Genomic DNA, 27,723 nt, shown 5'->3' with positions numbered 1-27,723 from the left:
CCAGCCCTGGCTCTAGGGAGCCCCGCTCTGTCTCTTTAAGGAACCCAGCGAGTCGTGATGCTGCTGTTTGTATTGCCGAATCCCCAGGAGTGCAGTTAAGAAACGGGCAGCTGTCTCTTTAAGTGTGATTTCCTTCTATTGTATTTGAATCGTGATCAGGAAAAAGGAAATGAAACCAGAGAGCCGGGGCTGAGCCACGGAGTAATAATAATCCCGGGGATGCGGCTGCCGCTGCTCGCAGCGCTGCCGCCCGGGCGCGGAGCGTGTGCGGAGCTGCCCGCGCGGAGCCGCTGAGCGCCGGGCGCGGAGCCGCGGTGGCGGCCGCGGCCGCCGCCCCCCGCCCGCCGCGGGAGCGGCCCCGCCGGCCGGGGCGCGGGGGGAGCGCGGCGGGGATGGGAGGTCAGCGCCGGGGGGGCCGTGCGGGGCCGGGGGGGGCCGTGCGGGGCCGGAGCGCAGCCCCAGCCCCTGTGTCTCTCTCTGTGTCTCGGTGCTGCAGGAGGAAATCCTGTGAATGTCATCGCGGGGCGGCGGGGCAGCGCGGCTGGCGACAAGGCTCCGCGAGCAGACAGCCTCTGCGGGGGCGGCGGGGGCAGAGCCCACCACCGGCACGCCACAAAGGAACCGGCCCTGCCAATGTCATCGGCCATCGAGAGGAAAAGCCTCGATCCTTCCGAGTAAGTGCGCGCTTTTTCCGCCCGGTCCCCCGCTCGCCATCGTCCCCGCTCGCCTCCCGGTGCCGCCCGTCCTCCCCGACGGAGCCGCCGCCGGCATTGTGTGCCCGGCAGCCCCGGAGGGCTTCGGCGGCAGCCCCCGCCGCTCTGACCCCCTCCTTCGAACCGGACACCGGGCTGCTCCGGCCCCGCGGGGCTGACGGTGTGGGGGAGCTTGGGGAGAGCCCCCCAAGTTGTGGGAAGGAGCAGCCAGGAGCAGAGAGGCGCAATTCCCCCCGGGCAGGGCATCTCCCACTCGCTCATCCCACTGCGGGGTGGTGGGGATGCCCGGCGAGAGAGAGAGCATCCCGCTTCCCAAGCTTTCAGGTTTCCCATGCCGAGGGACCCTCTCTGCCCCATCGCCGATCTGCCCGACTCGCTGCAGCCGATCAGTGAAAGGTCAGGGCTGTTAGCTGCGGGTGCCCAACTTCCACGTTTTCGTAATGCAACTTCCAAAAGCTCGTAGAAAGCTTTGGTGGGGGCTGGGTGTTCTGCTAAGAGCATGTAGACAGACTTGATGGACGGGATGTAGGAGATGAGAATTTCCCTCCCTGGGCTTCCCACTCAGGGAAGGGACCGGCTTCCACGTCCAGAGCCAGGCTTTCTCCCGGGCTATGCTCCCGCTGTCCCATCCCTGCTGCACACCCAGACATGGTAACTCAGCATAGACCCAGGGCCACTTCAGCCCTGAACGTGCTAATTGTCTACACTTAGGCTTGTCTGGGATCGCGGTAAAAGAGAAGAAAAAAGAAACAAATTATAAAATCTCCGTTTCCAGATAACGCTTAAAACTTTGCTCACAGTAAATTGAGTCATTCGTGGTTTGTTTCCTGTCAGATACTAAAAGTGCCATCGCTTGGAGCCCGGAACGAGCACATGCAACTGCTGTTTTTGGGTGTTAAATCACTTAATTCCATTATGTTTAACATGTTACATTTTCCTTTATACTGTGTTTTTTTTTTTTTTTTAAGAAACGCTAATCCCAGCTCCTAATGCTGTCCAGCTTTCATCTACAAAGTTTTTTTTAATCTTTATTTATTTACCTGCCTTGTGTTCTGGTGGCTTAAGCGCTGGCTTAGAAATTCGTGGACATCAAAAGCCTAATGCGTTAACCAGGAATGCTGCTCTGCATAAACATCCGCTGGGCTATTCCGAAGTTCAGGGCTTTCAGAGAAACCTGGCTTGGGATTCCTAAACACCCCTCAGATGAAACCTTTCGGGGTACACTCCAAAGTTTCAAAAAATGGATCATGAAGGATAATGATGTGTGCTTCCTTCTACTGGAAAGCTCTCAGAAGTTGTCAGCATGGAGCCCACGTGTTAGGAAAGGGAGCATGCGGCCCAAAAGGAAAAATTTTGGAAAAAGTAGGGCCTAATCATGTGTTCCCCATGATTTTAATGAAAACTCACAGGATGGTGAGCTGGCAGGAGAGGGGTGTTACGACATAGCTTGCAGGGCACAGCAGTTTAAACTTAGAAGGGGGAAACCAGAACAGAATAGAACCAGATAATATCTCAGGGCTCAGCTTGCCTAAATAAAAACTGCAGGATCACTTTCTCAGCCCAGAAGTTTTTGACCAGAGGTCGTTCCTCCCTGCTGAAGAAAGTAATTTTTGCCCAGAAAACTGCTGATCCAGTAAATAAGCAGGAGTAATACAATTTTTTTCCTGTTGCCTGATGGAAACTGGGAGCAGAGCTTCTTCATCAGTGTAGGTCTCCTCTGCCCCCAGCAGCCCAGAGGAGGACAGACCAATGACAGTAGCAAATTGCTCGGGGACTCTGTGCTGGAGCACTAATCCAATAATATGAAAAAATTTAGGGTTCACTGTACTAGCCACAGGTTTGAAATTAAGCAAGTGCTTAAGGGAGAGATCCAGTACATTTTTTATTTACTTCTCTGGCATTTGGGTGAATCCCAGAACATTACAAAAGTGAGTTCAGGCACTGTTCTTTAAATTTTTTTATTTTTTTATTTTTAGCTCTGAAATTACCCCAAAAGACACAGAAATACTTAAGAAAGTAGCTTCGAAGAAAATTCTCACTTCTTTTACCAGAATTATCCTAGCTCTCCAAGCTTTTTAGGAAAAGGAACAAAATAGGTGCATAAAGAGTCTGCTAATATCACAATAAAGATTTGTGCCTCCTTTCACTGATGGATGTGTAAGTCCCAGATAACTGAGGTATGTTGGTATAAACCCATCCCAGGGGATTCATGTCCTTGGCTAAGGGAAAAAAGAAGTCCTGCAGCAACATGAGGTAAAATGCTGGCTTTATTAAAATCAGCAGTGAGACTTAAACCAGTCGGGCAACAGAATCAGCTGTTGTGTTTATTAATTTTGTGCTGTTCTGACAAGTGACACTCAATCTCCAGATTTCCATTTCCCAATGGAAAGTGTGAAATCCCTGGGGTGCCATCCTTAGTCCCGCTGAAAACAAGCAAAAATGAGAACACCACCCTCCCTGTCCTAACTTGTCTGAGCTTGGGACTCATTTTGCTTTTCCTCCTTCTCACGTGGACGCTCTCAGAGTGGGTTTCCCTCATCCAAGGTTTGTCTCACTCCCTCAGGGAGCCAGTGGATGAGGTGCTGCAGATCCCCCCGTCGCTGCTGACATGCGGGGGGTGCCAGCAGAACATCGGGGACCGCTATTTCCTGAAGGCCATCGACCAGTACTGGCACGAGGACTGCCTCAGCTGTGACCTGTGCGGCTGCCGGCTTGGTGAGGTGGGCAGGCGCCTCTACTACAAGCTGGGCAGAAAGCTCTGCAGGAGGGACTATCTCAGGTAGGCATCCTACTACTCACACCTTTCCTCCCCCTTTCCCGTTTTACTGAGCACAGCTGGGATTGAGGAATTCCTTTGGAATTTCTCTCGAAGCCTGACAGTGCCTGCAAGCTCAGGTTGGCAGTATGGCCTCCTGTCCTAGAATCCCTGGAACATTTGGGCTGGAAAGGGACCTTACAGCTCCTCTCCTTTCAGCCCCTGCCACAGGCAGAGACACTTTCCCTAGGACAGGTTGCTCCAATTCCCCTCCAAACTGGCCTTCCAGGGATGGGGCATCTGCAGCTCCTTGGGCAACCTGTGCCAGGGCCGCACCTCAGGGAAGAATTCCTTCCCAATATTCCAGCTGAACACACCCTCTGGTACTTTAAATCCATTCTCCCTTGTCCCATTCCTCCATCCCTTGTCCAAAGTCTGTCTCCAATTCTCCTGGAACCCCTTAAAGCACCGGCAGGGGCTCTAGGGTCTCCCAGAGCCTTCTCCAGAGTGCACAGCCCCAACTCTCTCAGCCTGTCCTCATATTTTTGGGATTCATATGCAGATGCTTTTAGTATTGCTGGGATTCTTCAGTAAGTTACAGATGAAGCTAGAGATTATCTGTGTTGGTTAGATAAACAACATAGAGTTGTTTACAGCTAAATCTTTTTAAGTTTGGGGGAAAAAAAAAGCATTTTTAATGGAAATGAAAGCAGTGCTACACATTGTGGATGAACCAGAATTATTTGATAATGTGAAGAATACAGAAAGAAGTCCTAGGACTCAGAGTTGTTGGCATGTGTCATTCTGCACAGACCTAACCCCACAGCTCCAGGTGAAGGGTCAGTGTGGCATTCTGGCAAGCAGAAATTGGGAAAAGGGGCTGAATTCCAGCAATCTCCCACTGAGCTGGCAATGAATGGTTCCCCTGAATGGTTTTAAGGAGTTTTCTGCTTCTCCCAGAATTGCCTTGGAGATTAAAAGTGTTTAAACTCAGGTAAGAGGTGAAAGATCATTTGGGGTTTTGGCATTCTTAAGCCCAGTGCTGAATAAGCAAGAATTTGCACATTTTGCTGAATCAGATCCTACAAATACACTTGTTATGGGTGTTTTCATCAATGACTCTCTGCCTGCCTGTTTTGCCAAAATTTGTAAGTAAAGGATTAATTGGAGACTAAGATATTTCACAAAAATTGACAAGAAAGGATCTTTATATTCTTGATTAAAATGCATTGATCTTTGCTGTGCTGGTTGTGTTCCTTTTCTTCTAATGGATCCCTAAAGTGTCAGGAGGTTTGTGGAACAGAATAATGACGTTTGGTATTTTTCCAGCTTTTTTACTGAAGGCTAATTTATCTGCCAATAAAAATGAAACCAAAACCTCAGTGGACTTCCTAATTATGCTGTCCCTGGGTTTTGCTGATGGAATTTTGCTGAGCAGAAATTAAGGACTGAGTTCTGCTAATGGGACCACTTGTAAATCCAGCAGTGATCCGGTGTTAATTACACTTCCCAGATACTTTTCATCTTAAAATGGAAGCAACAGGAAGTATGCCAATACAATTAATGCATTTTCTTACAGTGCAATCCAACGTTTTTATTTATTTAATAATGCAATAGATATCTTCCCTCATTAATGAAAAATTTGGCAACCTTTTTGTAACCTTAGCATTACTTTCACTGGGCAGAAGTAAACACTGACATCTCCTGGCAGACAAAAGGAATGATATTCTTTCTCCTCAAATGTCTTTTAATTTAACAGACATCCTTTTTCCAGTTCAGATGATTCTAATCAGGCACAGCACATGCAGGAGATGTGTAGGAGATGGAAAAACTCTTTCCAGAATTAGTATGGAAGTTTGGAAATCAGACTCAATGAATACATCACCTGTAGCATTCATCCCTTTTAAAAATAAAATATCAGTATATTCATGCTTCTTTATTACTGGTTTGACTTATTAAACTCTGCATGGCATTCATTAGAGTCTCCTTTTTATAGACAATGTCATGAGGACCTCAGCAGGGTTTCTCCATGTGGATTAAAGAGCAGTCCACAGCATAAAACTGTCTCATAGGTATCTAGGAGGTCTTGGAATGTGTCCTTCTGAAACCCATCAGCAGTGACTTCATGGATCAGGAGTGCCTTCATGGATATAGAAATGCTTGAAAGAATTTCCAATGTGGAGGCACAGACAAAAGGCAGGAGAGCCTTAGACCATGGCTTATCCCAACTCCTGTAAGTTACAGAGCAACAGTTTAGGAAAGGCAAAAATTATTAGCAAATAAGGTAATATCTGTTGATCACAGAAGTGGAAGTGTTAATATGGCACAACTTCATGCAATGCTCTGGGCAACCTTTGCTCCACCAATCCAGGATAAGGTCATTGATCAGAGAAGTGAATTATATTGATAGATTTTAGTAGATTTAGTTTGGATATTAAGGAAGAAATTCTTCCCTGGGAGGGTGGGGAGGCCCTGGCACAAGTTGCCCAGAGAAGCCGTGGCTGCCCCGTCTCTGGAAATGTCCAAGGCCAGGTTGAATGGGGCTTGGAGCAACCTGCACTAGTGGAAGGTGTCCCTGCCCATGGCAAGGGGTGGCACAGGGTGGACTTTAAATTTCCTTCCAACCCAACCCATTCTGTGATTTTATCCAAACTGAAACCCTTGGATTTTGTTTCAATTTTTGGTGTTGCAAAGTTTCCAGTTCTTCTGGGCAGCTTTCCACCTGACCTCTCTCTAAGTCAGCCCTTGTCCTAATGGATCAGGGGTGCTGTGCTCTGGTTTGGATTGGGTTTTGCCCAGCCAAGGAGCCGTGCTGACCTCTGTGCTGTCGTTGCAGGCTTTTTGGCCAGGACGGGCTGTGCGCCTCCTGCGAGAAGCGGATCCGCGCCTACGAGATGACCATGCGGGTGAAGGACAAGGTCTATCACCTTGAGTGCTTCAAGTGTGCTGCCTGCCAGAAGCACTTCTGCGTGGGGGACAGGTACCTCCTCATCAACTCGGACATCGTGTGCGAGCAGGACATCTACGAGTGGACTAAGATCAACGGCATGATCTAGCACGGACGCGCCTGGCGCTCTGGGACAGACTCCTCCCGGGCCCAGCTGCACCCAGGAGATCATCCCTTGGGCTGTGGGCTTTGGAACGGGGGGAAACGCCACGCAGTTGGCCCTTGGCAGGCAGTGCTACCTAGAATATAAACTACACCCAGGTGAAGGAGGGAGAGCAAAGCAATAGTAGCTAGACTGACTTGTGTTCACAGCACAGACAGTAACTGACATCAGCTGGCAGCTGGGGACAGACACAGCACCATAACCCATCCTCCCAACTGGAACAGAGTAGGGACTTCTGTAAAGAGATGTTATGAAGTTGTCACCTGCAGACTAGGATTGTGCAATTCAGTTTTCATTCTGTCTTGTTTTCATTACTGAGTTTAGATGACAAGCTCCCACGGTAGGCGTGACAAAGGAAGGAAAGAGCCATCCCTCACGTGGTCATTCCATATGGCCTTACACTTCGGGTGGGAGCTATTTTTGCATGAATTTTTTCTTTTTCCTTTGAGAATGAACAGTGCATCCTCTAGTCCCAAACTCTTTTAAAAAAACCCTGCTGAATAGTTGCTTTTGGGCACTGCTGTCTCAAGATGAGATGCTCACCAGATCATTTCTATACAAATATAAATCTAAAGAGTTGTTCAACTATTTTATTAACTTAGATTATATCAATAAAATATTTGTTGTGTGTAGTAAGACTCTGCAGCTTTAATAAAAATAATGAAAGATTTGAGTGTTGTTCTTTCTTTTTTCTTTTTTTTTCTTGAATTGAGCTGGATTTTTTTGTTGTTGTTGTTGTTGTTTGTATTATTAATTTTATTTTTTGGTAGCAGAGTTTCTACTCTTTGCTACAGCTGGATCCACTTCAGGTTTTGTTTCAAAGCACAAATGTGAGAACAGCAAGGGTTCAGTAAATCTTGTGCTCTTCATGCTAAGAAATTAGATTGTGGGACACCAAGGCTCTTTGGTATTTATGAGGATGTTTTGAGGCTGGTTCTTGGTGTTTTGCAACAGATTGCATCTATCTGATTTTGGAAATCATGTAAAATTTGGGTGTTTTAGAAAGGTAGCTCATCCTGATTTTGCTCCTGATTAGGGAATCCAGGATAATATCATGAGAGCCAATAAACCTATTTAGAAAGAATTCATTTCAGTCATCTTTAAGGTCCCTTCCAACCCAAACCATTCCATGATTCTATGCTATCATATTCTCTCCAACTTATTTTTCCTGAGGTGAATAGTCTTAAGTTTCTTCTTGCCAGAAAGCTGTTTCATGCCTCTGATAAACTCTTATTTCTCGTCTCTGATTCTACATTATTCTTTCTGAGAGTGGGACTACAACTGCAAGTTGTGCTGAAAGGCACTAAAAATTAAAGCTTTTCCCACAACTGAGCAAGTCTGGCACCTGCCCAGAAGGTGCTTGGCAGGTCCATTCATTCCATCACTAGTGACACATCAGGAATGGCAGCTTAAACCTGTGGATATCTACTTGACTGTTCTCAATAAACTCGTCACCCAGGGGATGTGCCAGCCACTGATCAATGACAACCTTCTGCATTTTACAATGCATACTCTGAGAGCTCTTTTTTGGCTTTTGCTGTCACAAGAAGAGTTGGGGACAAACCCTTTAAATCTTGTTATCAGTGAAATTGGAAACTGCACCTAATGAGAACAACTTGGAAAGTATAGTTTGAGGATGCGGATATTTAGCTATTTTCCAGTGATATGCTGACCTCTGGAGGCCACAGGCAGCTGGTTATAATTATAATTATTAGCCTGAATTCCTGTCAGCAGAGGCAAGGAAAGGCAAGGAAAATAAAGCTATCAGCTCTCTTCATTGACAGTGGCTCCTTGCAAATATTCTGTCCAGCAAGAAACAAAGCCTAAAGTCATTAATGAGTTCATTTACAAAGCTTGCTGGGTGTAGCCAGGATGCTGAGGTAGGGTGGAGGTGCACAATGGTTTTCCAGGTCGTGTCACATATACACAGAGTGTGAGCCATAACAGGGCTGATTTTCATGATTTCACCTCACAGAACATTTGACTGAAAATTTAGGGCAAGGGCCCTCATTTACATCTGGGCTGAGATCAGGGAGGAGTGTTAATAGCTCAGGGAGACCTTGTAGTTTTGCACTAAGTAGACCAAGACCTGTGTTTTGTTCTCACCTCAGAAAGTGACTTTTGGCGAGGTAGTTCAATATTTTGCTTCTCATTTACCCACTCATAGAATGGAGATGTTCTTACTTATTCCATAGAAGTTCCTAATGCAAACACACTCAATATTTTGTGTAAGGTCTAGTTTGCACAGGAAAATATATTTTTTAGACCTAAATGTATGTATTTGTAAAGGAAGGGTCCTTTACATCATTTTTTATAAGACCACCAGTATCTGGTATCATTTCTTGTAAGACCACCAGGTTTATTTAGTCCGTGTAACTTTAGAAAGAGCTTAAGCTGCATTAGAAAGCGGCAGAAGAGCCTCCACTTGAGCAGCAGTACTGCTCTCCCCAAATAATTATACCAATCTGTTGCTGGACTTTTCCATGACAAATTCCCAATGCTTGCTCTCTGAGTCCAGGAGGAGAGAGAGCAGATTTCTCTTGGAATTAGTATAAGCAACACTTTACCTCATCTCAATTATGTTCCTTACAGTAAGGAGTCTCTCCTGCAAAAACAAGAAAATAAAATGTTCCAAAAAGAACAGCAAAAAGGAAAGCAGAGCTGATTTAAAGTCCTAAGCAAAAACCACAAAAATCTGAATATGACTTCATCCCTGATACTCAAATGTGTCGTCCTTTCCGCGTTTCCACTATCAGCAGTATTTTAAAAGGCGTATCATCCGTCAAGATTCCCCTTCTTTGTCCCCATTATTCAGTGTCATGGCAGGAAGATGAGAGCATTACCATCGATACCACTTTTTTAATTCCCTGCCCTTGAATAAGGGCAATAAGAGCCCTGCATAATAGAGTTTTCAGTGGAGAGAGTAAATGGGAATCTCTTGTTAATTCAATACAGGATCCAGAAGCCATCTCTCCCTTCTCTTTTCTCAAGGTAATACTCTGCCTCCAATTGTCATTATAGCCGAGAATGAAATTATTTGAATTCTGGACACATCAGCACAAAACCCAAGACTCCCTGCCAATTTCGTTGCCTGCTTGGAAGAGAACATCAGAGAGCATCACTCATTTATACGACTGCCAGCCTGAGACTGTAAATTCAGAAAACAAGGAGGCCTCAGGTGCTGCACTTTAACAGGTCTTTCTGCTCCTGAATCACCTCCACCTCACACACAAGGTAACATTTTATCTCTGAAAGGCAAAGCTTTTAAGAATCTGCCAGAGCACACGCTCTGTATAACCAGAATGTGAATTGAAAATGAGACTATTAAGTTTATTAATTGGTATCAGTGACTTAAGGCTTTGAAGGAGATTCATGGCACTCAGGAAAATAATCTATAAAGATTTTTGTTGCCCTAAAAAGACAGTGCAGCATCAGCTTATTTCACTTGCAGCAGGTTCATCTCTTTTATGGAGCACATACTGCACTGGAGGCAAAGGGAAATTTATTGGACACTGGAAAAAATTATCTATTCCTCTGTCCCACAACAACTTAAAAAAGCATAAAAGACAGAACTGAGAGATTGAGATACGCTATCACAAAACATTTAAGGCACTATAATGAAATTAAGATTCAGAAGTCTGTCAATGAGATGAAGATTAAACTGGCAGAAAGTTGAACCGTGTTTGAAGCAACTTGTTCCCTCCTGCTGAGGGTTGCTTTGTACCAGGCTAATGAGAAGGCACATCTCGGAAAGGTTCTAACAAAGCAGCAGATCACTGATGATAATTAATCAACATGGTTTGCAGGCGCATACACCATGTGCCATTTTCAAGTGCCTCACAAGCAATAATTAATGCATTATTTTATGTCTGGCTCCCATTTTAAGCCACAAGCCATGCCCCATAGCAGGCTGTGCATGACAATTTTTGATTTTTTAAAGATGTCTCAGTGAAGAGATGTTTCTTTTTTTAATGAAAAATCGAGTACACCTTTTGCTAAGCGCTCCATGATTGCCTCCGCTCTGTATCTGGCATATTATGGTTACACTTACAGCTTGGCATGAGGCAGCAAAGCCTGTAAGCCAAAGGGGAACGGACTACAAGAAGGTTGATTCCAGTGGAGGTGCTGGAACTGGAGGAGAGGCAACAAGGAATGTTGTAACAGGAAGTGACTAGGGTGATGGAAAGCTGTTGCTTTGCACTGTTGAGAGAGAAATAACTTTTGAAAGCCATGACCCAAGAGAAATACCTCCTTCTGTAGTCCAGTAGCTCTTTACCAGCTATGTTTCATGTGATTCCTGAGATGTTTCCTCTTCAGGGCTCTGACTTCTTGGGTTGGTTGGTAAAAATTCATAGGGTTTTGGTTTTCTCCTCTCCTCAGGTATGTCTTGCATCTCATCTCAGACAACTTTATCAATGAGCTTCATAACAGCTCTGATCTGGTTTTGAGATATAGAAATGCTTTACTTATTTACTTATATTTTAAAGAAACACAATAAAAGCTACATTCTCCTTCAATAAGGCACATAGTCTTCAGTCTGGCATTGTGACAGCTCCCCAAACCAACGGTTATCATGTTGCTATCTCATTAAAATGATCCAAGACCTTCAATTATCAAACTAAAGATGCTTTGCAACACTGGGAAACTCCTGGCGGGCTCTAAGATAAGGCCCCATCACACGGTGGCTGTGATTTTTTGCAGCCCATGGCTGTGAACGAGCGCCTAATGAGCAGTGATGCAGCCGCCCTGGAATTCGTGGAGCTGGCCCAGCAGCGAGCATGACCCACCATGCAGGAGAAGCATGCTGTCCAGCTGATAAGGGAGCGTGCATCAGCAAATACGGCTTGTTTATCCCGTAAGAACCGCTCTGGAGGAGTGCAAGCAGAAAAAGGCCGGGTCTGCACTGCACAGATAAGAGCTCTGACCAAAAAGGACAACCAAAGGTTGCACCAGGCCTCCTGGAAACTCCCAAAGAGAAGCTTTCAGTGGGAATGGATGACTAAGGGAATTGCAAAGGGCTTCTGGAGGCTTTTATCTGTGTGTTACCTCTCCAAATGCAGCTCAGCACTTCAGTCATTTGTTGTTGTATGCTTTGATGAATGTGCTCTGGCTTGAGGAGTTAGTAGCCAAAAACTCCACCACTGTAGCCATGACCGACTGCCTGCCTCATTAACAATCTCAGCTAATGACCTAAGAACAGTGTGTGCAGCTGAAAAGTGAGCTTCTATCTGGGTCATACACGTGTGGGGTTTTTTCAGGTCAGGAAAGGCTCAATAGCAGTTTTCTGCAGGGATGCCGCATTATTCTCTATGTTCCTCAGGTAAAGGAAGATCTTCTGAGCTCCCACACAAAGCAAACAGGGCCTTGGCACTTTCATGGGATCATGAAATATTTCTGCAGCCCCTTTCAGTGGGGTCTTTCACACATCCCTTAGGCCACGAGCCACATCTCAGGCTGGGAATCACACACAGTGAAACCACTGGAATAGTGTGAAATTAGAAATGCTCCTGAGGCAAGAATCATGCCTTCCTATGCCATCCATGCTCTCTAAAGTAAATAAACTTTACTTTTTATACTTTCCCAGGTAATGTTTCCATTTGTAGCAGTATCTTTAATTTGATTTATGTGAGAGGATTATATGAATTGAAAACCAACTTGGAGCTAAGCTAGGCTGTGAAAGAATAAAACTTAGCTATGGTTTGTGTCAACATGGAATCTTTGATCTGAGAAAAAATGTGCAGTCTATCAACATTGCTCTCCAAGTGGGATTCCAAGCTCTCCAAACATACATTAATATTTCAGACCCGTTTTGGAGCTAAGAATCTGAGACAAAAAGATTTGCTAATAACCAAAGACAAGCCTGAAGCCACTTTGATGCAGAGTGGGGAGGACTGGACGTGGCTTTTTGATAACCTCAGGCAACTGATGCAGGCAAAAGCATCCATGTGGCAGATGGTCCAGAAGGATGAAAGCTGGGAGTGGACTCCAGTTGCTCTGTAAGCACCAGCTGAAGTCTGTTGGTTGATTCTTGGAGTTTCCCTTGAATTCATTTCACTGTGGAGCTGCCAAGGCTGATTTACCACCCTGTGAGGTTTGGGAGGGGTTTGGTTGGTTTATGCTGGGTCTATGTGGCTGTAACAAGGCAGGGATTTTTTCAGCTGTTGTTTCATTGTGTCAGGAGGCACAATGAAAGCTGTACTCCATCAGAGATCCTATTTGTTACTAAAATGTCCATCAAGCTCCCATGCAATACTTAGTTTATTCACGTAGGCATTTCCCTGAAGTTCTTGCTCTGTTCCCTCCCTGTCATCTCTCACATCTCATCTGAGATTCATTCTTGTGAAGCCTGAAGATGCGATTTGTTATCAGTTCATATGTAAACCCCCCACTGTTCAAAGCACTGCTGAACTGTCTTTGTGTGGTTCACCAGAGTCACCGCAGGATCATACAGCTTCCATTCTGAATTCTCCTACCCTGCTGCTTCTATGCTCTTTATTACAGTCACTCCTTGTGTTCTGGTTAATTTTACATGATCAGATTTCCAAGCCAAGGTCACTGCCTGGTTATTTCTGTGAATCCCTGACCTTATTGCATCTTTGCTACAGCAGAGAACAAACCCAATAAGAACAGTATAATAACAACACAAATTTTCTGGACCTCAGCTTCTTTCTTGCCACCAATTCCCCAAGCTGCCTCCTCCCCTCAAAGTCTCATTTTTGCCCACGTATTATTGTCCATTTAGAGCACTAAAAAGGTGATCTTGTGAAGAGGAGCCCATTCCCCAAAACCTTAGCACATTAGTTGAATTTCCAGAGACAATCAGCACCCGGTGAAGATCCCCAGTGTGTCATTTCATTAGATTTTCAAGAAGTAAACATAAATGAAGGATGCTAAAAGCCTCATCATGTCTCACTGGACACTGAGATTAAACACTGGACACACAGAGCAATCTGAGCAGTTTCCAGCCTGATGAGTACCTCTGATCTATTTGGCCATTTGGGCTCCATGGCCAGTGATAATGGAAGAAAAATTAGGCTCCGTTATTGAAGTGGAAAAGAACCTTTATGTCTAGGCTGAGCTAGAAAAATTCCCCAATAACTTTCTGGTGTCACAGTTTCTGCAGCTGTCAGTTATTTGATGGAGGATGCAAAGACTGCTGTGGGTAAAACATTGAAATACTACAATTTCAAATGGGTTTATGTTGGCTTTTGGTTCTGTGGGTTTTGGTTGGTTGGTTCCTTTTTGTTTATTTTTTTTTTTTCTTCAGTCTCAGCAACAGATATTTCTGTTTTACTATGTTTTTGTTTAAATAATTGTTAGGACATTCATTAGGAAGGTAAAATGCCAGCCATTTCTACACTTGAGGAGCCTCTAGTCTGACCAGGGGTGATAATAAATTTTTATAACTAACTCCTGTAGATCGTCCACCTCCATCTTCACCACTGCCTAAGCCCTTGAGTAACAGCTTGGATCTTTGCAAATGCTAGAAGTAAAACTCTCCAGGCTTTTGGCAAAACCTGAAAGACAGAAAGAATTATGGACCTTCTCTTGGCTTTGCATTATTAGATTTTCATGGGCCACAAACCCAAAGACAAACACAAGTAATATAATTTTATAAGCATTTCAAATATACTTTTGCTATTGTGTTTTCTTCTCTACAGGGAACTTTACAATTATAGAAATTATAAGGAAAAAATGTCTTCAACAGCTAGCAATAGTGCAATAAAACCACCCCCTTGTTCCCTTCCAGTTCTTATTTGAGCAGTGTTGCTAGGACAATGAAGTATTTCATTAAAATCCTACTGATACCTGAAAAAGAAGAGAGAAAATAATTTCTAGCATAAAATAATGCAGAATAAATAACTCCTTCTTTCATATAAGAATATTTAACTCACTAAAGGTGAGGGGCATTAAAGGAGTAGTGTCTATTGCTTGTGCAGCTGTCACACATTGAGTGTTCTTTTCCTATAAAATGTGATCCTGAACATGCAACGCTTTTTTAGTTTTGTTTTGATGATATTCAACTCAGTAAGTTTATTTTCCCAGTCTCAGTTTTGCTCACTTATTATTGTCCATTTAGATCACTAAGAAGCTGATCATGTGAAAAGCAGGCCATTCCCTGACCAAAACCCCTTGGTGCATAAATTGAATTTCAGGAGAGCCAGGGCTGACTTCTGAGGGCCAAATTCTGAGGCCCAAGTTCTCAATTCTAAGGACTGAGTTCCGAGAGTCCAGTTTTGAGTTCTGAGGGCTGAGTTCTGGTTCAGAGTTCTGAGGGCTGAGTGCGGAGTTCTGAGGGCTGATTTCAGAGTTTTGAGGGCTGAGTTCTGAGGGCTGATTTGAGAGTTCTGAGGGCTGAGTTCTGAGGGCTGATTTGAGAGTTCTGAGGGCTGATTTGGGAACTCTGAAGGCTGAGTTCCGATTTAGGAGTTCTGAAGGCTGAATTCAGAGTTTTGAGGGCTGAGTTCTGAGGGCAGATTTGGCACCTCCGAGGGCACATTTGGCACTTCCGAGGGCAGATTTGGGAGCTCCGAGGGCTGATTTGCCAGCTCCGAGGATGCCGCGGAGCCGCCGCCCCCGCGAGGCGCTGCTCGGGCGGCGCGAGGAGCGGCGTGATGGGCGGCGCGTCCCGGGGACGTCTCGCGAGATGGCGGCGCCCCCGGACATGGAGCTTTCCCCGACCCTGAGCCTGGAGCTGCTCCCCACCGACCCGCTGCTGCTCATCCTCAGCTTCCTCGACTACCGGGATCTGGTGAGGTACGGGCAGCCCGGGGGGATGGCACGGGCGGCCCGGGGGAATGGCAGGGGCGCGGCGGGCGGAGCGCTCCCCGGGCTGTGCGGGGAAAGGGCTTGTCTGCCTCCGGAGGAAGCGCTGAGGGGAGGACACGATCTGAGCCCCTTTCCCTTCCAGCAGCACCGGGCTTTCCCCACTTTCACCGTCATCTTTCTAACAAAATGAAATGTTCCCTTTTACTGAGAAGGTGGTGAGGTCCTGGCACAGGTTGCCCAGAGAAGCTGTGGCTGCCCCATGCCTGGAAGTGTCCAAGGCCAGGTTGGACGGGGTTTGGAGCAGCCCGGTCTAGTGGAAGGTGTCGCTGCCTGTGGTAGGAGAACTCATTGATGTTTAAGGTCATTTCCAACCCAAACCATTCAATGAACCTGTTTCTCTTTCCCCCATTATGTGTTTGTACCTAAAAGAAGCAGTAAGTAAATTTGTGGAATCAGTATTTCGCCGAAGCTTGTGTTTCAACGGGCAAACAAAGGGTGGTCTTGCTGCTAGTAAATGTATTCCAGCGTTTGAGGAAAACCAAACGAAATGAAAGAGGGTGACTTTTCAAGAGAAAAAAAAAAACCAAACTTGAGCGAAAGTGGCAGGTGCCTCTTGGGCTCGGTGGCTGAAGGGTTATGAATCATACAGTGAAGATGATAGTGTGGTTTTGGATAAAACCTCAGCAGTCAAGTGCAAGGCTTGGCTGTGATTGAAACCACAGTGTTTAATCAAAGGGAGAGGAATAAGCATAAGAAGAAAACAGAGTATTACCAGAAATGTGGGGGTTTTGATTTTTTTATTACCCCTAATAAATATTAGTCAAGAATGATAAGGATATCAGGGAGAATTCTGTTAGGATATCAGCAAAAAAGACATTAAACATAAGCAAAAATGATAGCAGTTGTTATGGTGTCCCTTAGGTATTTGATCACATGCCAGCTTTTCCATTGTTTGTGTAATTACTGAAAATGGCTTGAATTTCACTTGTATCGTGTTTGAAGCCACGTGTTCCTGTGGTGCTGTGGTGACTTACTCCCTTCCACAAATTACAGGCTAGGTTGATAAACTCCAGTACAATAGATCAATAGATTTCTGCAAGGGCTTTTTTCCTTTGGGATATTTCAGTTCCCCACCCCTTGAAAATATAAAAAAAAATCCCCTTGTCATGAAAGTTTTGCACAGCCTGATGTCCAGGTGTGAATTGAATGTGTTTGTGGGGATGTGGATGGAAAGGGTGATGTCAGGGAATAAGGAAGAATCACTTTGTTGAGGTTGATTTTGAGATACTAATACAATTCTAGTTTAAACAGTTTATAAAACCCCAAGAGAAAATAACTGGAACCTTGTTTGGGACCCTTATTTGGGGTTAATCCCAGTCTTTGGAACACACACTTGGCACTGTAGAACGAGCTACCAGAGGAAGTGATGTTGCCACATCTAAACTGATGGTGCCGTTTCGAGACTTTCTTCAAAGTTTGTTATTTAAACAATTTAAAGAGGAAAGTAAGCTTGTAATACTCAAACTATATGGTTTCTGTAGCTTACTGTGGAAAAGATGGGGCAGAGCCTGACCATCCAGATAAAAAGGGATTTAAATCATAGCATCCTGTGCTACTGGAATGCTTTCCACTGGTGGAGTGGAGTCATGCTGGAATCTTTCAGGTACTGTTTACTCTGGTGTAGGTCTGCAGGGTGACCTCCTTTACAAAAGTACTTAATTGCTGCCAGTTCTTTAAGTGTGTGGAAAAGTAGTTCATGACTTACAAGTAGTTCATGACAACGGTGATGAAGAGCTTTAACCATTGTAAGCACAGTTCTAAAAGGACAGCCAAATAATTTTCAAACTCTGCATTTTTTTCATGAGAATGTGATGTGTGATACAGCATTTCTGCCTGTTTTGCTGCAATTGCATTTAATGATTTTATATTTATAGTTGCTGCTATTTGAATAGAAGATTAAACCAGCTATCAAGCCATGACCCGCTGTGGAAAAGACACTGCAAAAAATACTGGCTCATTTCAGAGTAAGTGGGATTGTTTTAAGCTTTTTTCCCTATGAAAATGAATTTCTGAAAGATGTTGTTCAGCTGATTTTCAGTCCATCTTAGATCCAGCTCATACTCTCAGCTTCTCCATAGCTGCAAAAAGCTGAGTAATGAAGGATGTGAATTAGCTTTTCACCAGCTCTAAGATTCACTACTAGACAGAGCTCTGTTCAGAAGGCACTCTGTGTAAGGGAGTATTGTTTCTAAATTTTCCCCTAAGTAGCCCAAATGTTTCCTAATTCTGTTCCAACTAGCTGTTGAATAGATGGTGGAATTAATTGAGTTTGTGTAGCTTCACATGGCACAGAGTGTTCCTGGGTTAATGTTATGCACCCTGTTCCTGCCAAATAACAAATACCAGCTCCTTGGGTTTAGAAGTCTCTTCAAGCTGCCATTTGAACACATGTTCTCCATGTGCCCTTAGGGAGGAAAAAAGCAGAAGGAATCAGAGCTGGAGAGCCATCTTCATCAGCACCTACTCTGATTTAGGAAGGTACATCCACTACTATGCTACGCTGAAAAAGGCCTGGGATGACCTGGAGCAGTACCTGGGGCAGTGGTGTCCGCGCATGATCAGCTCTTTGAAAGGTACCTGGCACACCTGGGAGTAGGTTGGTTCACCCAGCCCTGCCTGTTATTAGGCCTCATGCTGCTTTCATGGAAGGTGTGTGCTTTAATTAGCAGAGTCCTGAAAGTCAGGTAGATGTGCTCTCCCTTCCTTGCAAACACAGGCAGAGTCCTTGCCCAGTTCCTACTGATCCAAAGATTCTCTGAAATCAAGGTGATTTTTTTCTAGTGACTGCTCTGTCTTTATCACACTTCTAGGTTGCTATGACCTATTGTTTAGTTTTTTTTTTTTTAGTGTAGTAACTCCATCGCTTTGAGGATCTGCTAGTGGGATTTTATTTGTGAAGTTTTCATAAGACCTCATTAAAACACTGTCACATGAAAGCAGACATTCTAATCTGAAGCCAGACAAAAAGGATGTTGTTGGGCTTTATTTTTTTCTGTAGGTCTTACAGTGGTCCAGTGGTGGAACATCAATTCTTCCTTTTTTTTTTTTTTTAACTCCCCTCCTAGATTCTGATTTATGTTTCAGTTTGTATTTTAATCCTTGAAGTACTTCCAGTGTTCTAGGTCGTAAATCACAGCTACAGTGAGTTTTGGCTTTTCTGGTATAGGGGACAAGAAAGCTTTTACATTTTCAGCTGCATTTCAGTTTCCTGTATGAAGCTGATTTTTAAACCATGATGGCTAATTTAACCTGATCTGTGAAATTAAGAGACAAATGATCTCTTAAGAGACAATATTAAGAGACAGATTATCTCCTTCCCATTTAAGCATTTTCTTGTTTTGCTTGGATAGTGCTGGATCCTTATGTTTTGCTAAGTACTTTTCAAGACAGAATGTGAAGCTTTTATTTATGTACAGAAAGACAAAGAAGAATTTCAGATTACCAATTTCCACTCTTACATAATGATGGAAGGTTTTAGATAAATTTAGGCATTTTTCATACCATTTGTAAGGAGTACTGTTTCAGTGAATTGTTAATTTATGTCCTGTTAATGAAACAGGTAATGAGTATGAAAAGGGTTCTAAGAAAATGGATTGGAACAGACCAGTTTTTGCTGGAAGTGAGGGTATTGAAACGCCCCTGAAGTGTATGTGGAAATGTAAGAATAGTTCTTCTCCACCCCTTTATGTTATTGACTTGAAAATCCCCTTTTACAACCCATTTATTGCTTCAGATTCCAGGTGAATGAGGGCTGCAGCCAACATTTCTGTGTCACTGATGGAACTGGAAACTGAAAGAACCAACCCTTAGGGTGATGAAAGAGTAAAATCAATACTGCCTGAGAGCTGTAACTGGGACTCAGTTGTTGGCAGTGTTGTGGGGAAAAGGTTCATTCCACTTTATAAACATTTGCTGCTTTGAGGCCTGTGGAGGTTGCACTGGACTGAGATTGGTGCTGTATTAAATAATCAATTAGAGTCATGATTTTCCTTTCACATTTATGCAATACTCATTGTGTACCACCCAGCATACAGTGAGGCCACCAGATACTGACTTGAGTCCACATTGGTTGGATGAGGGCATTTAGAGATTCCATGCTTTGTGTTTGAAATACCTGCACCATCCTTTCTTTTCCAGAGAGTGTGAGGGAGGAAGATCTGGATGCTGTGGAAGCACAAATCCGCTGCAAACTCCCCGATGACTATCGGTGTTCGTTCCGTATCCATAATGGGCAGAAGTTGGTTGTTCCAGGGTAAGGACTGAAAGCTACTTACCGAATATTAATTCCTTTTGTTTTTCTTAGACACTTCACTTAATAAAAGGTGAAATGTCCCCAGAACAAGATAAATGAAGCATTTAAATATATTGTGACTGAGTCACCGCTTTAGTGACACTTCCAGAATTGGCTGTCTTCTAATCTTGGAAGTAATTGGAAGCCCAGCGTGGTTTTCTAATTGCTCAAATTATTTTTACACTTCCCCTTTTCCTAATGAGAACCTTGTCAGTTTTTTGCAACAATGCTAAACTTCCAGCTGTTAGACTTTTAATCATAGGACTGCAAGTTGCTCCCCTGAAGTTTGGCTTTTTATTACAGAAGTAAATTAGCCCCTTGCGCTCTTTAAGCTTCATTCTTTAGTAATTCTTTTGTTCTTTAAAATGGTTAGGGAATGACTTCAAACCAGTTAGTCATATTAAGGTAGAATCAAATTTTCAGTTCTGCAAATTAAGTTTCCTCCGTAGAAGATTGTAATATTTTATGCAGTTTCTGCAGTGAAAAACTTCCTTTTACATTAAGGTTAGAAGGCTGCTGACCAAAGTTTCTGGTATTTCCATTGTAGAAAAATTAGGTGTTTGAAGCACCTGATATAGTGCTGGAAACAGAAGCAAAAGATGGAAAACTACAGCAAATCTTTGCAAGGTCTGTAGGGAGGAGTGCACTCATATTGCTCTGCCGAAACCTTCACTCATAAAGAAGGTGCACCTTTCTCCATTTTGAGTGTTTTATGTGCAGAAGGGATTCAGGAAACTGTTTTATGAAACCATAAGGATGATTTCTAGTTCTGTTTTCTAGGAGAGACTTTAAAACTTTTTAGAAAGGATATAGGTGCCCTAGTTCTGTAGATTTCACATGGTGTTCTGCAGCCATTTGCATCCTCTCTTCCCACTGTTTCACTCCCAAAAAGCCTCTACTGTAATGATGTGGCTATGGAGGGGCTGCAGGAGCAGACACAAAGCTGTGGGGAAGTCTTACAAGCTTGGAGAAGGGCTTCCAGGGGAAGGTGTGATCCCATGGGGAATGAATACTGGGAAGATCAGGGGTAGGCAGTGAAAGTTGGTGCAGCGGGTTGTTAGATCCAAAACACAAACTATGTGGGACTTGTCCTTGTTAGGTGCTTCAGTTTTCTGTGTTGGCATGTTGGTACAGCTTCTGTAGAACGTGCTAATTCCAGGCCAGACTTCCTAAGGAGAAAGAGGAATGGAACCTGTTGCCCAGGATGGGATCAGCTTTTAGCATGCTGACATGTGGCAGCTTGCACCTGAGTCACTGCTTTCATAACAGCATCTGCTCAGCATCTGCAGGAATTAGCATCTCATTTGCCTTTCCCCGGTGTTCCCAGCTGGGAGTGTGGGTGTGGAGTGTACACTCAGGTTTGGGTGATGCTTCCACAAAGCCAGGGTGATGTGAACTAATAACCTAGTGCAGCATGTGGATGTTCAGCTTGAATTTCAGCTCAGTCTGATACGCATCTTGATCATTGAAAGAAGCAGTTTCCAAAAGATGACCAGCCAGCCTTGCCTTGTGAGTGATGTCTCCTGTTGGTGTTCCCTGTTCTTGTTGTTCCCAGGCTGATGGGCAGCATGGCCCTGTCGAACCACTACCGCTCTGAAGACCTGCTGGACATCGACACGGCGGCCGGGGGCTTCCAGCAGAGGCTGGGGCTCAAGCAGTGCCTGCCCCTGACCTTCTGCATCCACACTGGCCTCAGTCAGTACATGGCCCTGGAGAGCGTGGAGGGACGGAATAAATACGAGATCTTCTACCAGTGTCCAGTAAGGAAGATGTGTTTGTGTTCCCAAAGTACTTCTGTGCTGATTGGTAGTGCAGGAGCCTTAGTGGGAAGTTGAAGCTGTAAATTCAGTGGTCATGGGAGTACTGTGAGTTTTACATGTCTGAGGATCTGACTGGGACTACAGTGATCTGTCAGGCAGCCAGACTTCAGGTTTAGTGAATGTAGGGAAAGTGTTCCCTGTGTTGTTTAAATTGTAACCTTGAAAGTCCAGTGCTCTCTAATATCCTTAAACTTCTTTCCCTTTCAGGAGCAAATGGCTCGCAATCCATCTACTATTGTTATGTTCATTACAGGTAACATTTCAGATTAAATATTCAAAATAAAATAGTCAGTGTGGGATCATCCGACATATTTAGAAATATTCCTCTTGGCTTAATCTTGGCTTACCGTGGGGTGGAGGGGAAATTCCATGCACAGCATTTCTCTCAGCATTTTAAAGGTGGCAGGTAAATAGATCCACTTCCTCCATTCAGAGCTTTATACAAGGTTTACTTTATACACAGTATACTTTATACAAGGTTTGCATTTTGTGGATTAGTGATAGAAAGGAGCATAATAAACTTGGAGTCCCTTAGCATTCCAAAAGATCAAAGGACAGCACACACAGCTCATGCTCTAAGGAAGAAGTGGTAAGTACACTTAATCTAAAAGGAGTGGGAGTACTTGATAACACATCAGGGAAGGCAAGGATAATAATTTCTTGGTAGCTCAGCTTCAATCCGGTTTTGAATCCCTGATATTGACAAACAGTTGAACTCCCTACTTTTCTATTGAACTCTATATTGCAATGCTTGGAAGATTTATGGCTGAGAAATTCTTGTGCAGAGAGCTGGTCTGTAAAACTCTCTCTGAGAATTAAATGTGACAGCTTGAGTGTCTGCTTAGCAATCAAGCTGTTCCATAATAATGGCTGTGGGTGTGTGAAAAGCTGTTCTCAGACAATGGCTGCAAGTGTACAAAATCCCAGAATGACATACAGCCTTAGTCTTCTGAGGTTGTAGAGGAGTGCAGAGTGTGTCTCTGATTTATCCTCTTTTAAAGGAGGGGAGATGCTACAGTATTCCTTAGAAGGTTTCCATATGGAATCCAAGTGATGAGACCCCGATTATAATGTTAAATACTTAGCTAAGAGATTCTTTGTTGGCTGTGTCATTTCTGGAGGGTGCACCCTGAACTCTTTAGTCCTTAATTGGTTTCTCCAAATGATCGTTGTTGGTAGAATGATCTGGAATATTGATTGACTCATCTCAATATGCCTGAGAGTTTTTAGTAAAAAAAATCAAAGCTTTAAACTTTTTCCTTGAAGTATTCACTGTAATGTGCTCAGTGGTAAATTTGCCCATCCTTAGGAATGCTTTCCTTCCTTACCATCTAGGTACATCTTACTTGGAATGGTTTACATCTTACGTAAACAAAGTTGTCACTGGAGGTTATCCTATCATCAGAGACCAGATTTTCAGGTATTGTGACTGGGATTTGTAACCTTAGTGCCAGGTTTTGGTGCCGCTTCTCTGCATGCTTACCTCCCCAAGTAGTTTCGGGTATCTGATACAAAAGCTGGTGGTGGGGAGAGGAGAAAGCCCATGAAACTACTGAAAAGAAACATGTAAACCAGAATGCTTAAAGCAACTTTATTTTTTTAACCAGAATCTTCAGAGCTTGTAACTTTGCATTAATGGGACCAGAATTTTACCTTATAAGTTATCTGAAGTTTAGCAAACAACGTGATATTTATTCTGTGTGCCATGAGTGTGGTTTTGCTGCAGGACTCTTCAGAGTTAATAAAAAACCAAATGTTTCAGCTAATTGGTCTCTTGAATATGTAAATAAGCTGGACTTGTTCTGGTGTTTAAGTCTTCATGCACTTGCAATTTCTTCTAAATACAATTAAGAACCTTAATTCTGTCAAACTGGGATACTGTAGAACCAAGTCCTTGGATCTGTAAATAAATTTGCTGCTAGAGTTTCTAGGTTGTTTTCTTTTTATAATGACACATCCCTATTTAAACAAGTGCTTTTATTAATATTAATTATTATTAATAATTAACCACTCTTTGTGTTTAGTTTTCTGTATTGGATGTGCAGAGCTATCTGCAGAGTTAATGCTCTCCTCTCTGCAGGTATGTGCATGATAAAGATTGTGTTGCTACCACAGAAGATATCACTGTGTCTGTGTCCACCTCTTTTCTACCTGAGCTCAGTTCTGTACATCCACCACATTATTTCTTCACTTACAGAATCAGGTAAAAATAACTGAATTAATTCTTACAATGCAGGAGAGACCTGTGGAATGTTCAAAACAAATTTATGCACAGCATTCATAAATGTTCTGAAATGAACAGGAGATGCACAACATGCTGTACTTTCTAATAAAATAATCCTAAACATTACTTGGTCAGGTACACAAAGCACCAGTCAAATTGGTAATTGCTAAAATACAGTGATGGGTAGGGGAAAGCAGTTAAAAGCAGCTCTTGTGGTTTAGAAAAGGGTAAAAGACAGTGAAGCATGGAGATGGATCCTGCCAACTGATTTAGGCTGCTTTAGTGGGTGTTTTCCCAGTCTGCTTGGTGATCACAAGGGCACTAAAACATTTCTTGAAAGGAATGTGTTAAGTATGTCCTTTGGCTTCTAGAATTGAAATGTCCAAAGATGCCCTTCCTGAGAATGCCTGTCAGCTGGAGAGTCGATACTGGAGAATAACAAATGCCAAAGGTGATGTGGAGGAAGTCCAAGGTCCTGGAGTAGTTGGTAAGGGAAAAATTACTGGAGAGAGTATTTAATGTTCTTGTTATTAAATTCTGTTATTGCCTGTTTGTTGGGTTGTGGGCTTTGTATCAAAATCAGAGAAAAAGAGATGTGTCCCTCTATTTCGGCTTGCAAGTTTGTAAGGGGTGTCTGAATATCCTGCTGCTTAACCCCTCTCCAGTTTTTTATAATATCAATAATTGCTGAGGATCAATTTATGCATCCACTGGAATACAAAGTGATCTGCCTGAGTCTGTTGTGGAGTGCAAATCTTTAGGAACTGCTAAATGGTAGTTCTCCATCAGTCCTTACTATTGTGATGTGATATTTTTCCCACAGGAGAGTTCCCAGTTATCAGCCCAGGGAAAGTCTACGAGTACACCAGCTGTACCACGTTTACCACAACCTCTGGATACATGGAGGGCTACTACACCTTCCACTGCCTCTACAACAAGGACAGATTCTTTAATGTCACAATCCCTAGGTTTCATATGGTGTGTCCAGCATTCAAGGTGTCCACAGCATGAATGGTAAGCAGAGGTACAGTTGGCTAAAACAAACCCCAAAATTACAAAAATTACAAAAGTTACAATGCTGAATAGTGTTTGTATTGCTAATTCCATACAAAACATTCCCCATGATTCAGAGCTCCTCACTGGTGCCTGCAGGCATGGCATTGCATGAACTGCTTGAGTTTCAGAGCTCCCTCCTTGGTGGAAGCACACTCATTAATTATAGCCATAATAATGTATCTCTCTATTCAGACATGCTCTAGTTAATGACAGTTTAAAAACTGTAGAGCCTGTATGTGCATTAGTTCTTGCTGAAAGTGCATTTCATGAAGTCACTTAATGACTTTGCAAATCACCAAGATACTTCACTTGCTGTTAATTATAATGTAGTTTTAGTTTGGAGATTGTGGATTAATTATATAATTTCTCCCTTTTCGTTGACATATTTAGAGAAGAGCTCTTGATTTATTTTATCTCCAGTATTAGTGCAAGCACTGAGGAGCTGTGAGCTTTCCTCAGGAGCAGGCAGCTGCTTGCACACTGTGACAGGTTTATCCCAGGATTTCACACATTCCCAGTGGCTCTAAGAGTAGGTGCCAGCAGATGTCGTGCTTCTAACAGAAAATGACACCTCTTAACTCTTGCTTACATTTTTGGGAATTGTAACTGCCTTCCTAACTTCCTTCCCTTCAGTTGATTGTAAAAGTAACTTGCTTTTCTCTGTTACTCCACTCCTACTTTAAAAGTAGTAATGGCCCTTTTCTTTTTAAGTTACTTTAGTAAAAGACAGCCTAAACCACCAAGAAAATGGGTACAGCTGAGCTACTGAACTGTGGCTTTCCATAATTGTAGGTATGGAATATGGAAACCCAGTGGATCCTTAGGGAGTGAAAGGTCAAGTAGCATGGCAAAATGACCTCTGTTGCAAATTACCTTGGTTTTAGGACATAGATCACAATGTCTGCTTCAGCTAATGGGTGTGATAATGTAGCCCAGATTTTTCTAGGCAATTGTTAGTACTTTCTTAAAATTAACTGGAAGGGAAGACTTTATTTAAACCTGGGTGTGTTTTGTATTAGGCAGCAAATCCCAATGAATCTGCAGTGGATGAAGATGAAGATTCCACAGGCATTGATGACTCCTGAGATCCACGTACAGTGTTGGACATTCCTGCACCCTCTGGATGCTGCCATGTCACACTTGGGATTTTTTCCCAAACAGTTTGCATAAGCTGAACTCTTCAGGGCTAGTGCATAGGAATATTTCTGACTGTTGTAAGTGAACTCTGTTGCACATCAGGGCAACTAGCATGAATGTTGGTGCCAGTTCTCATATTCATTAAGAGTATAACTTCTATTTCCCTGGTTTGGAAGTGGGGGAAGAGGGAGGAAATCTGGGGGAGGGAGAGGAAGAGGAAGGTGTTAGGGCTTTTTTTATTTTTTCTGAAGTGTGAAACAGCTTGATAGTCCAAGGTACTCATATCTCACATTTTTAAAGTATTGCCTACTTATGATCATACTGCAGATATGGTGTAGGGATTTGGTTTTATGCAAAGCATTAGAAGGGTGTATCCTGTTGTCCTTTCTCGTGAGTTTCTGCTCTGAATAACTGCTGCTAAGAATGAAACTTGCAGTTTGGTCAGAATATCCCATTTGGGTGAGATTAGGTGCTGTTATGCTGTTTTTTTTTTTTTTAATTAACATAGTAATAGCAAAAAATTCTGGTCATCAAAATGCATAAATTAGGAGTGAAACTGGCCTTATTTATAGACAATCTATTTGTTAGTTGGATTTTATGCTAAGTGACTCTGACTGGAGAATGCCTCTGGGAATGTAGTGTCCATGCATAATCTGCCACTCGTTAAGTAAGGAATTTCTCAATGACTACAGAGTATGGATTTGTAAATATGTTTTGAGGTTTTTTTCTGTTACATGATGTTTGCTGTTGTCATAGGTGACAAATTTATGTTATGTATCATGTTTTCCTGAGCCCTGGATGAATTTTTGTAACTGAATAAAAAAGAAAAAAAAATAAATAGGAGGCTGGCAGAATAGCAGATGACTAGAAAATTTATATTTAAAGAAGTATCTGTTTGCTTTATCTTTTTTTTTGTTTCTGTCATCATTAATAAACAACTGCCTCTTTTGTTCTCAAGTGCTGCATGGGACTGTTTTTGCCAAGACTTGAGCAATAATTTTGTGACCAGCACTGGTGTAGTCCTTTCTTTTGACAGCCAGATATTGTAGGTTTATGAGGTGGACTGGTGTATTGTGGTTCCAACTCAAATTTTCCATTACTGGCTAATTTCCAGATTTCTTTTTTTTTTTTTTTTTTTTGCAAGTCCAGGTCTTGGATTCTTCATGTGCTCACCTTTTCCTGGTGCATTTTCCATAGTGGCACAAGGTGGAAAAACAAATATTGAGTCTGATCCCTACAACAGTCATTAGGTGAAACATCTCCAGAACCAAAACCAGCTTGTGTTGTCCCTCACAGGAGTCAGAACAACACTGAGTTGCTGGAATGCTTCCAAAACACGAGAGTTTTGGAGGATTACCACACAATTACCACACAATTACCAGTGAGGGGTAAGAAATTTCCACAAAAGTTTTGTCAAGGATTAGTACAAGAAGGCTTTAGTGGAACTAGAACATACTGCAGGGCTGTCAGTGCCCTGTGTGTTTCCAGGGACAGATAAACCCTCATGGTTGGAGGCTGTTCTTGGGAAGTTTCCTCCCAGGATCTCTATGTTCTAGTGCAGTGGAATCAGCTCAAGGGCATGGGACTCTACACAACAAACACTGCCAACTCTTGGCAATTTCACTCATTTTTGGGGAGTGGTTCTGAGCTGGAATTCTTGCTCTCTGTGGGAGATGTCAAGATCCAGGACAGTGCTGTGCTTTCAGCCCCTGAGCACTGCTGTGCCTGGGTTTGAGGCCTCAGCTCTGGGCACAGCCAGTGGCAGAGGGGTCTGGAGTGAGGAGGCAG

The 27,723-nt window shown here is 43.3% G+C and overlaps 2 protein-coding genes and 1 long non-coding RNA gene across 3 annotated transcripts; 2 read left to right on the top strand and 1 right to left on the bottom strand.

The window, feature by feature from the left end:
* The first annotated feature begins 335 nt into the window (after window positions 1–335).
* LMO2 (LIM domain only 2) lies at window positions 336–7,251 on the top strand. Its single transcript, XM_059848449.1, has 4 exons — window positions 336–399; window positions 497–674; window positions 3,277–3,492; window positions 6,305–7,251. The coding sequence occupies exons 1-4, from the start codon at window positions 393–395 to the stop codon at window positions 6,522–6,524; spliced, it is 621 nt and encodes a 206-aa protein (XP_059704432.1). The 5' UTR covers window positions 336–392; the 3' UTR covers window positions 6,525–7,251.
* On the bottom strand, window positions 5,037–11,250 carry LOC132328531 (uncharacterized). Its single transcript, XR_009486809.1, has 2 exons — window positions 10,827–11,250; window positions 5,037–5,699 (listed from the first exon to the last, which is right to left on the bottom strand). It is a non-coding gene; the product is annotated as an uncharacterized LOC132328531 (long non-coding RNA).
* A 3,870-nt stretch (window positions 11,251–15,120) lies between these two features.
* FBXO3 (F-box protein 3) lies at window positions 15,121–26,892 on the top strand. Its single transcript, XM_059848448.1, has 11 exons — window positions 15,121–15,335; window positions 17,282–17,371; window positions 17,817–17,980; window positions 19,545–19,659; window positions 21,254–21,458; window positions 21,726–21,771; window positions 22,854–22,938; window positions 23,599–23,721; window positions 24,114–24,229; window positions 24,566–24,756; window positions 25,818–26,892. The coding sequence occupies exons 1-10, from the start codon at window positions 15,136–15,138 to the stop codon at window positions 24,751–24,753; spliced, it is 1,332 nt and encodes a 443-aa protein (XP_059704431.1). The 5' UTR covers window positions 15,121–15,135; the 3' UTR covers window positions 24,754–24,756; window positions 25,818–26,892.
* The last annotated feature ends 831 nt before the right edge of the window (window positions 26,893–27,723 follow it).

Source organism: Haemorhous mexicanus, chromosome 6 (assembly GCF_027477595.1).
Source record: "Haemorhous mexicanus isolate bHaeMex1 chromosome 6, bHaeMex1.pri, whole genome shotgun sequence".
NCBI classification, from domain to species: Eukaryota; Metazoa; Chordata; class Aves; order Passeriformes; family Fringillidae; genus Haemorhous; species Haemorhous mexicanus.
Note: the sequence above shows the minus strand (reverse complement) of the source record. Positions and strands in the feature narration are given on the sequence as shown.